Genomic DNA, 11,566 nt, shown 5'->3' with positions numbered 1-11,566 from the left:
GTGTGTGTGTGTGTGTGTGTGTGTGTGTACGTGTGTGTGTGTGTGTGTGTGTGTGTGTGTGTGTGTGTGTGTGTGTGTGTGTGTGTGTGTGTGCGTGTGTGTGTGTGTGTGTGTGTGTGTGTATGTGTGTGTGTGCGTGTGCATGTGCATGTGCGTGTGTGTGTGTGTCTACGTGTGTACGTGTGTACGTGTGTGTGTTAACACCAGAGCTTGACTTGTGATGGAAGAAGTGCAGGAGCTGTCTTTTCCCAAGTCATCCATTAGACTATGTTCGCTGAAATTCACAAATGACATTATGCTATAGATACCTCTGATTATTCACTGTTAACGGTTAATACATATTTTCCTTGACTTCTCCATGACGTGTAACTACATTTTCATTCATATTCATATTATATGAAAAAGTAAGCATTACTGACACTGGAAAAGTGGTGAGTCCAATCCCATGTAGACCTACCACCTCCTACCATTGTACCCTTGATCAAAGCACTTAGCCCCCCACATAGAACTGCACTGTTAGTCACGTTGTCAACATGTGGTCAACCCTCCATCTGGAGAGCTCCTGGGTGTGCAGGCTTGGCTTTCTCAACATTACAACCAAATACATTTGTCTTTATAAAATTATTCATGTGTTGTGGAGATCTATGCACAGAAAGTTCTTAGAATATTTTCTAATGATGTTCGCAGTTATATTGCTTCTGTTTAATAGAGGGGAATCCCAGTTTTCTATCAGTAAAGATTTATTTAGGCTCTGCAGTGCTGGTGGAAAGACAACAACGAAATGAATGCTTAGTTAGCCAATTCAAAACATACCTATAGCTATCTAGTTTGTCTGCCATTATTTTATACCTGCTGCTAAAATGTGGTTTTCTCTCACAGACATACACCACAGACATGCACTGAAGGGTCAAAACGATAATGGCTGATATGTAGTTATTTTTATTGATTGATCATATTTACAAGTGTGCTTTCATGAATTACATGAACAATTAGGAAACTAATTTCCATGACTTTCCATGACCTTACAAAACCTGATTTGACCATTTGGAACCTGATTTGGCCATTCAGGTTGGCACATTTTCAGTGTACTGTCATTCACTGATTCACAGACTAGCGGCAGATACATTTGAACAGAGGAATCAGAAAATGAATGCCCACTCTCCATTGTTATTAAATGAAGATTCCGCCTTCATTCTGCTTTGATTATTTGTTTTGCCTTGGTGTGTGAATCTGGGCCAGCGATAGGCTGCTTTGGTATGCAATTTCCCAAAATGTAAAGTGCTGGTACGGTGTTCTGGACATCTCCAGCCCAAGTCAAGCACTGAAATACACAATCTGGCTGTTCAAAAAGCCAATAATGAGGTGACGTACTATTCCTTATTATAACCCTTCTATTATATATTAAAACAATAAGGCACAATAAGGCACACTAAGGCACAATAAGGCACAATAAGGCACACTAAGGCACAATAAGGCACACTAAGGCACAATAAGGCACACTAAGGCACAATAAGGCACACACACAGCCCTTAGCTGTGGTATATTGGCAATACCCAAAGTTCCTTATTGCTATTATAAACTGGTTAAACATAATGAGAAGAGTAAAAAATAAATGTTTTGTCATACCTGCTTTCCGTCAATCAATCCACCCAGTTTATAATATATTATATAGACTATCATGAACTATTACAATATTAAACCACAGGTTAGTTCCCTACTCTACATGTCCTGTGAGAAATGAGACAGAACTCTCCATAGGGCCGATTTTAATGATTTATTGCTAAGATACCTGCACAAACATGAACAAACCAGTGACCATTCCAGAATCCTGTGAATGTGTTGATAATTGTGTTGATAATTTATTTGAGGTTTTATAGATACAAAAAAGGAGGAAAGTGTCAATTATAAAACAATGTGAAACGCACCTATTACAACACAAATGTAAACTAAGGAACTTTGACTCTGTAGGCATATATTCCCTTTACTTCCTCTTAACCTGCAGGAACTGTGCAGGCAGGATCGGCAACATTCTTCCCAGGGTATTTTTCTCATCAACCATGTCATACAGATGGGATAGCCTACTGATACCCCATCTCATAATATGGTAGATGTTCAGGAGACTGTCTGTTATTTCTTACAATTCATACGTTTTACAATCAAATTCAATCACATGTATTTTATTAAGCCCTTTTACATCAGCAGTTGTCATGAAGTGCTTTACAGATACCCAGCCTAAACCCATAAAGAGCAAGCAATGCAGAAGCACAGTGGCCAGGAAAAACTCCATGGTTGTTCTTTGGGGTTTTAGGCTGGGTATCTGTATAGCACTGCGACAACTGCTGATATATAAAAATATATTTAAAAAAAAAAATACATATATATATATACACACAACCGTTCAAAAGTTTGGGGTCACATAGAAATGTCCTTGTTTTTGAAAGAAAAGCACGTTTTTTGTCCATTAAAATAACATCAAATGTATCAGAAATACAGTGTAGACTTTGTTAATGTTGTAAACTGCAGATGTTTTTTATGGAATATCTACATAGGCGTACAGAGGTCCATTATCAGCAACCATCATTCCTGTGTTCCAATGGCGCGTTGTGTTAGCTAATCCAAGTTTATCATTTTAAAAGGCTAATTGATCATTAGAAAACCCTTTTGCAATTATGTTAGCACAGCTGAAAACTGTTATGCTGATTAAAGAGGCAATACAACGGGCCTTCTTTAGACTAGTTGAGTATCTGGAGCATCAGCACTTGTGGGTTCGATTACAGGCTCAAAATGGCCAGAAACAAAGCACTTTTTTCTGAAACTCGTCAGTCTATTCTTGTTCTGAGAAATTAAGGCTATTCCATGTGAGAAATTGCCAAGAAACTGAATATCTTGTGCAACGCAGTATACCACTCCCTTCACAGAAGAGCGCAAACTTGCTCTAACCAGAATAGAAAGAGGAGTGGGAGGCCCCGGTGCACAACTGAGCAAGAGGACAAGTACATTACAGTGTCTAGTTTGAGAAACAGACGCCTCACAAGTCCTCAACTGGCAGCTTCATTAGATAGTAACCGCAAAACACCAGTCTCAACATCAACAGTGACTCCGGGATGCTGGTCTTCTAGGCAGTTCTAGGAGTTCCTCTGTCCAGTGTCTGTGTTCTTTTGCCCATCTTAATTTTGTATTTTTATTGGCCAGTCTGAGATATGGCTTTTTCTTTGCAACTCTGCCTAGAAGGCCAGCATCCCAGAGTCGCCGCTTCACTGTTGACCCGCAAAACACCAGTCTCTATGGAGAGTTCTCAATATCAACTCTGAGTGAGCAAGAGGACAAGTACATTAGATTCACAATAATTGTATGTTATTTTAATGGACAAAAAATGTGCTTTTCTTTAAAAAACAAGGACATTTCTAAGTGACCCCAAACTTTTGAACGGCAGTGTAAATCACAATGTTTCTGAAGTCCTGCTCTAGTAAGAAAGTGTGTTATTCACGACCACAGTTATTCTGTAGCAAAACTGTAACCCCAAACTAAAATAACATGTTTGTAGCATATAACCGTGACCACACTAGTCCTAAACCCCTAACCCGAACCGATCCAGGTTTTCTTGGAAGACTGTGTCCCTGACAGCTTTGGAGACAACTCTGATGTTCTCTGTATCGGTAGCACAGGTGAAGTGGTTGTACAGAGATTTGTGACGCCCTATGTGCTGCTCTTTGTACATGTTCAGGATGAACATCTTAGCAGACTCTGCATCTCTCTGTGGACCTTTAAAAAAATACATTTATGAAAAAGAATGTTTGTAAAATACACTGGGAATCGCTTCGTGCATAATACGGTCAGAGTTGGGGTCCCTTCTAGTTCCCGTCACTTGGATTGGATATGGACTCTGATTTTTTATATATAGGAATGAACTCTAATTCATTGGAATTTAGGTGGAATTGACCCCAACAATGGATATGTAAAAGATATTGACACACACCTATCAAGGCATAACTATCCAGTGTACTTAGGAAAGTAGTCAGCAAGGTTGGAGTATAGCCTGAATATACAACTAAATGTATGACTACCAGTGTACTAGTCTAGTGTACTAACCAGTGAACGTTGAGAAGTAGTCTGCTAAGTTGGAGTGTAAGATCTTGTCTGCTAGGAGGTCTGTTTTGTTGAGGAAGAGGATGATGGAGGACTCCTGGAACCAGGGATAGGTGACAATGGTTGTAAACAAGGCTTTGCTCTCCTCTAATCGATTCTGCAAGGAACATAAACACATAGGAAGATTCATATCATGTTCAAATGTGTTATTGGTAGAATAATATATGTCTAAAAACACTTAGGCTTGGAATTAAATTGAACCCTCCACATTGAACCCTCCACATTGAACCCTCCATAATCTTTGATTATACACTACTGCGCACGTACACAATGAAGGGAGTCTACCTGGCTGGTAGTGGTAGTACATTTTACAGTACCCCAAATAATTTATTTGACTTTATGTGACCATGGGAGAAACAACTCACCACATTGGCGCTCTCATAGAGAACCTGGTCGTACTCGCTGAGAGCCACCAGGAAGATGATGGAGGTGACCCTCTCAAAACAGTGGATCCACTTCCTCCTCTCTGACCTTTGACCTCCAACATCCACCATCCTGGTAAAAACAACATGGAACACATCTCAAATCACACTCTATTCCAGCTATAGGGAACCACCTTCAGGGTGTCATTTAAAATGCTGACATGGGGAATACTTCCTTCCCTCATTCCCTCCACTCTTCCTTGAAGTAATCACTGGTCTAATATTCCTAAATAAGTGGAGGTAAGAGCTCAACTACAGTACATAGCTTTCAAAGATCCAAACAAGTTAGATCAGAGATTACTGGAAGGAAGGAAGGAAGAAAGGAAGGGTGGAAAAAAGTATAGTAGAAGTATATAAACAGAACCATAGCCTCAGTGGACAACAAGGCTCTGACACCATTACTCCAATAGAGAGGTTACTGACCTGAAGATGACAGTCTTGAGGTCAAAGGGGTACTCTATGATGCCAGTGGTAGGGACCCTGACCCTGAGGATATCCTGCAGAGTGGGGAGGTATGAGGGTGCAGCGATTCTGTCCAGGTCACTCAGGTAACTGTCATGAAAATAACATTGGAAAATGCATTTGCAGTGGCACATACTTTGCTAAATACCCTAACACTAGATACCTGACTTATTATGGAGTGCATAGTCATATCTATCTATCTATGGATACAGATCACACATTTGGCTGATTCAAGGAGCTGGGACTTGTTGAGTGTACATGCATGTATACCTGAGCTTGGACTGAGTGAGTGGGTAAAAGACAAATCTCACTATTTGGTAGAGTCAGAGAGCTGGTACTCCCTCCTGCGCTCGTAGCACTTCTGCATACCCTGGTCACTCCACAGTCTTCTGATGCCATCCACCTGCCATGGTTCCAGGTTGGTCAATATGTCTGCCTCCACCCTGCTCAGCTTGTCTGCATGGCCCTGGAACACACAGAGATGTCATTTTAGACATGACAATAAAAACCTATTCATAGAGTAGATGTTCCTAGAGATTGATACTTAAATTTATGAACCAGCAAGCCCCTTTAGAAAAACACAATCATATGATACTGAATCTTCTGACAAGCTGCTTGCAATGTTCTGGTGATCTTTGAAATCAATCCGTAGGGTCTTCATGGCTTGGATCATTTTCTGAACAGCAATGACGATGTTCCCGTACACCAGCTTGGTGAAGCCTCGTTTGTCCTCCTCGGAGTAGCCCGTCCCATGGATGATCCTCATCTGCTTGATGAAGGTGCTCTTCCCACTCTCACCAGTCCCTGGGAAAGGAGAGACATGAGTCTGTGAATGTCGGTGTGTGTCAGGATTGGGCTCAATTTAGAATGGAATTGAGAGTGCCTCACAAATCCCAATTCAATTCTTGAATTTATGTAGTAAACAGGATAAAGAATTTCTTAAAGAATTTCACAAAATTTTATTATATTTCCTATGAAATTCAAAATGCCTCTTCTAAATTAGGTGTAGTCTATACAAATAAACATATTGTACGTAAAACATCAAACATGTTGTTATACACATGCATATCAAATATTGATGAAACAATTGATTTTCAGGTTAATCTTAGAAGGAATGACCACTGAAAACAAACATTTATGCAAATATTCTACTAATTTCCTGTTTTTGGGACTACAAGCTGTTGAGGTCTATTGGAGTCAATTCCAAAATTGCGAATTGAGCACAACCCTCAGTGTATGTGTGTTTCGTTTTACTATCCTTGTGGGGACCAGAAGTCCTCACAAGTATAGTAAAACAAGGAAAATGTTTTGCCGGTCTCCACAAGGAAAAAGGGTATTTATGCTTATTTTTGAATGGGAATCAATTGTTTGGTCCAGACAAGGATATTAAAACAAATGTGTGTGTGTGTGTGAGTTTATGTACGCATGTGTGTACGAGAATGTGTGTGTTACATGTGGGTGTGTGTTACATAAAGGTACCACTTCATCCACATGTATTGCATACTTTGGCTTATTGGCCAATAATACGACCTTTAGAGCAGGAATACATTGAGAAGTTTGTTAACTAGAGCTGAAGGATAAGATTGGTTTGACCTTTCTTCAATGTCCTGTAATACTTAACGCATTCCTAAAATAACCTAAGAACAATCCATGTTTTGATAGTAAGTAGTAAAATGCACCGTGTGAAAATTTTGCAATAGTGCAATAGGCCTTCATGTAGCTATTACAATAGTGCAGTAGGCCTTCATGTAGCTATTACAATAGTGCAGTAGGCCTTCATGTAGCTATTACAATAGTGCAGTAGGCCTTCATGTAGCTATTACAATAGTACAGTAGGCCTTCATGTTGCTATTACAATAGTGCAGTAGGCCTTCATGTAGCTATTACAATAGTGCAGTAGGCCTTCATGTAGCTATTACAATAGTGCAGTAGGCCTTCATGTAGCTATTACAATAGTACAGTAGGCCTTCATGTAGCTATTACAATAGTGCAGTAGGCCTTCATGTAGCTATTACAATAGTACAGTAGGCCTTCATGTAGCTATTACAATAGTGCAGTAGGCCTTCATGTAGCTATTACAATAGTGCAATAGTGCAGTAGGCCTTCATATAGTACGGTGTGGCTAGTAATCATTTCACTATGAGAAATTCTGACATTAAATTGCATTGTAGTTGGCCTCACATGACTGTTGCATTAAAATGCAAGCCAGGATCAACTACTGTCACTTGTCCACATACCACACATAGCCATAACTGCTGATCAGAGAGTTAAAATGTGCTAGATTTGGATAGAAGAGAGATGCTGGTGAGATAAGTGTGATGTAGGATAGAGGCTTTCAGAAAGTGCTTCTTGGTCCCTCTCCAAGTAGTTTTGAAGGACTATTCTATGAATGATAATGCCCACTCACCACCAGTCACCCCTAGATTACACATTGTCACACTTTGTACAGCACATTTAAACTATGTCATGCAGAGGTACAGACAGTCATTTTAAAAATGTAGCCGACTGTTATTCGACCTGACTGTAATTACTCTGCCAGTAATACTCACCTTTTTCAGGGCTGAAAATCACCAAGACAAAAAGTGTAGCCTTGTTCTGAGTGTCTGCTCAATTATCTACTGGTTTAATAACAGGTTTCTATGTGGAGAATGGGGTTTGGAGTGACTCATACCTATTCAACTGCCCAGGGCTTCTCTGGAGAACAACTATGATAAGAAAACTTGTCCTGTCAGGGAAGATGCAGCCTACTATTCCATAGAGGTGATATATAGACTAGATGTTCATCTCATGGTGCAGGAGGGGATGGCTGCTGTTTTACGGGTCCTAACCAATTGTGCTATTATAAAAAAAATTTGCATGGTTAGTAACAAATTTAGTCCATAATTTCTCTTATGACTGAAAATAGCTTCTGGATATCAGACCCCCTGTAGGTAATAGGGGTCTGATAGGTAATAGGTACCAGGATACCTACTGATAGGTAATCCTGTCAAAAGCAGTTTTTTTAAAGAATTGCGTATTAAAACTTAACAAAAGAGTCGACTATGCAAGTATTCATTTTATTAGAACTTCACTGCAACTACTGTTCAGATTGCTCTCGTCCGAGTGTGCCAGAGTGCAGAATAACTGATGAATTTACTAACGCTCAACACTGGTTGAATATGGCTGGTGTCAGTAAATCGGCAAAAAAGTGTAGTTAAATTGTTGCCAGGAGCACAGTTACAGTTACCAACACTCTGGTTAACATGAAAACAGCCTAAAAAACTATGCTAGGGTGAGTGAAATGGTCAGATTTTGGGTGGGGGCTAAAGTTTAAGATGATTCTTCATCAACAACTACGCAGAGGATAATGCAATAGTATTACCAGGACGCCACCCAGGACACAAACACTTTGGTGGAAAGCTGCTGCCATTCCATGTGACAAAAGCAGCAGTGTGGCGTCTCTATAAGGAATTGATGGCAACACTTGGTATGTGAAGCATAAGCAAAACGTTTTGACTATTTAATTGACCTCAAACACGATTGGCACTACTTTTATTGATCTAACATTATTTCTGTATTTTCTAGAGGTGTGTGTAGTCGGGCTGTGTGTTATCATTTTAATTTCCAGTTTCCAAGATTATGTTTCTGTATACAGTGCTACTGATCTTTACATTTGTAGGTAAGTGAAACTTACCTGATAATGATGCATTAAAACATTATCTTACGTTTTACGTTACATTTTCTTTTCATTAACTTCATATTCTTTTGTTGTTTGCACTATCATTCTGGACCCTACGCAACCAGGTCCCATCTACTTTTTACCTGGCCAGTGTGGCTTGTTTGGTGTCTGCTGTGAAGAAATACCACAACGAGTCAAGTACTTGATTGATGAAGGCATGACATCCAGCAAAGCCATCAGCGCAGTCAACTACAAGCCTTATTTCTTCACCAACTACGGAGTTGGGGAAAAACACACGTGCCTAATTTGTGATAACTGCAGTGGCCATAACAAGAACAAGTTTGTGCTCTGGTATTGTGTCTGGTGGACCGTGCACAAGCTCCACCACAGTCTGGACCTCCACTTCCTGATCACAGGCCACACCAAGTTTGCCCCCGACTGGTGCTTCGGCCTCACCAAAGCAGCGCTTCAGAAAGACCAGAGTGAACACTTTGTCTGAGATTGCTGGTGTTGTGAAGGATAGCACTGTGACAGGGGTCAACGTCCCACAGCCGGTTGGACTGGAGGATGGTACGGTGCTGGTGGAAAAATACTGTATGGCTGGCAACAACACGTTACTCTGTACTCCGCTGCCACAGTTCAAGCGGTACCAGGACTTCAGGTGAATATTATTTTAATTGCATTGTATGAGGTTATTCTTCTTATCTAAACTTGGAAGGTGAATTGATGTTGTGCAAGGTTGTAATTTCTTAACTTTTTTTGTTATTCCCTGTTTTAGAGTTTTGATGCTCTGGAGCCTGGTGTTGTTGTCGCCAAGGAGTGTTCGGACTCAGTCAGGAACCAGGTTTCAGCTGCTGAGGTACCGGGGCTCCAAGTCTAGGTCCAAGAGGCTTCTAAACAGCTTCTACCCCCAAGCAGTAAGACTCCTGAACATCTAATAAAATGGCAACCCAAACTATTTGCATTGCTCCCCCATCCCCTCATTTACACCGCTGCTACTCTCTGTTATTATCTATACATAGTCACTTTAATAAATCTACTTACATGTACATATCACCTCAATTACCTCGACTAACCGGTGCCCCCGCACATCGACTCTGCACCAGTAACCCCTGTATATAGTCTCGCTCTTGTTATTTTACTGCTCCAATTACTTGTTCCTTTTATTTCTTATTCATATTTTTTTAGATGCATTGTTGGTTAGGGGCTTGTAAGCATTTCACTGTAAGGTCTTCGGCGCAAGTGACTCATTTACTCATTTGATTTGTTTTGATTTGATTTATAGCATTTCTTTCACATGACCCAGCAATTTAGTGTGTCTGGGTAAGCGTCATCTAATATTTATACAAATATTTTTATCTGGACACTTTCTGTTTGCCTGGAATTTTTCCTTATTGTAGGTGACTACTTTTGCCACTGTTAGTCTTAATCTTTACTACACTACTCACTGTTTTTCACATGACCTCCCATGTGAATCCTTAAAGAGATGGGTGGGGCTGGCTTAAGAAGGTGTGAACAATGCTGAATGGGTGTAGACAAAGGAGAGCTCTTCGGTATGTACCAAAACATTCAAAAGCTATTTTCTCAAAAGTGAGTTTACAAGTTTGTCAACTTTCAAAGCAGAATTACTTTCCCATTGGTCCTCAAATGCAGTGTATGATATACAATTTTGTAGCTCTGAGTCTCTACTTGTATCCAATGCAAAAAACACAATTTCCAATTTTGCTACCTAATACCGATTTGAGCCAGTTGGTCACCTATTTCTTATTGATCTATTAACTAATTTAGCGCCAAAACTCCATACCACCAAAACAGGCTGACATATCAGGCATATCTTTTTAACAGCTCTTACACTAAAAAGGGAATATCATTGTTTTCACCATTCCACAGTATTATTCCAACCTCATTCCACAGTATTATTCCAACCTCATTCCACAGTATTATTCCAACCTCATTCCACTGTATTATTCCAACCTCATTCCACAGTATTATTCCAACCTCATAGTGTGGAAATATATTTAAAACCCAGAAAATCTCGTTTTTGACTGCACTGGGCCTTTAAATGGCACTGATCTATAGCAGAGTAAAGACAAATCGAGTTTAAACTAAACCACAGATGATGGGAACCATTTGAGGAAAGTCAAATGTTCTTTTGCAAGATTAAAATAATTGTCAAACCCCTATCTAGACTAGGCCTATTCCTCTAACATTTTTTAATGATATAAAATCAACGTAGTTAACTATACCTAGCGCATAAAGTTGTCGAATAACCAATTATACATAGCATACGCCATGACTCACCTAAAAGCAACAACTTTATCTCGCGGTGAGATTCTCTCTTGTCCCGGCGAAGCTGTCTCTCAATCTCCTGATGTATCTTATTTCTCTCCAATTCTTCAGCCGACATACAGCATTCACCCATATTGGTGCCGTGTTGTAGCTGTCCGTAGGTAAAGTGAGGTAGATGGATAATGATTTGTATTCCAACCAGGGGGATGCGGGTCAAGATAACGTCCTCCCTCCCTGTCAAAATGCAGAAGTCATGCTTACGTGTAGGAACCGGGTCGCATTCCTAACATGCATTTAAACCAGAAGCAGGTGATATAAACCAGGGTTTCCCAAACTCAGTCCTGTGTTGTTTTTTTGCCCTAGTTGATCAAGCTTCGATTATTTGAATTGTTTTGAATTATTAATCAAATGGCTACCTGGACTATTTACACTGCTGCACTCACTGTTTATTATCCATGCGTAGTCACTTTACCCGTACCTACATGTACACATGACCTTGACTAACCTGTACACCACAGATTGACTCGGTACCCCTGTATACAGCCTCTTTATTGTTCTTTTGTGTGGCTTTTTATTCTTTTTTTAAAAC

At 40.0% G+C, this 11,566-nt stretch overlaps 1 protein-coding gene across 2 annotated transcripts; it reads right to left on the bottom strand.

The window, feature by feature from the left end:
* Positions 1-923: 923 nt before the first annotated feature.
* Positions 924-11,229, bottom strand: LOC118391501 (guanine nucleotide-binding protein subunit alpha-14-like). Of its 2 annotated transcripts, none has more exons than XM_035782964.2 (7): positions 10,990-11,229; positions 5,626-5,834; positions 5,342-5,481; positions 4,992-5,120; positions 4,512-4,641; positions 4,090-4,243; positions 924-3,762 (listed from the first exon to the last, which is right to left on the bottom strand). In XM_035782964.2, exons 1-7 carry the CDS (start codon positions 11,108-11,110, stop codon positions 3,569-3,571), a joined length of 1,077 nt encoding a protein of 358 aa, XP_035638857.1. In that variant the 5' UTR covers positions 11,111-11,229; the 3' UTR covers positions 924-3,568. The 2 variants fall into 2 exon arrangements, with proteins under 2 accessions (XP_035638857.1, XP_035638854.1); XM_035782961.2 differs by having other exon boundaries at positions 5,342-5,496; positions 5,650-5,834; positions 10,990-11,221.
* Between the last annotated feature and the right edge of the window lie 337 nt (positions 11,230-11,566).

Source organism: Oncorhynchus keta, chromosome 12, assembly GCF_023373465.1.
Source record: "Oncorhynchus keta strain PuntledgeMale-10-30-2019 chromosome 12, Oket_V2, whole genome shotgun sequence".
Classification (NCBI taxonomy): domain Eukaryota; kingdom Metazoa; phylum Chordata; class Actinopteri; order Salmoniformes; family Salmonidae; genus Oncorhynchus; species Oncorhynchus keta.
This window is presented reverse-complemented; position numbering and strand designations above follow the sequence as displayed.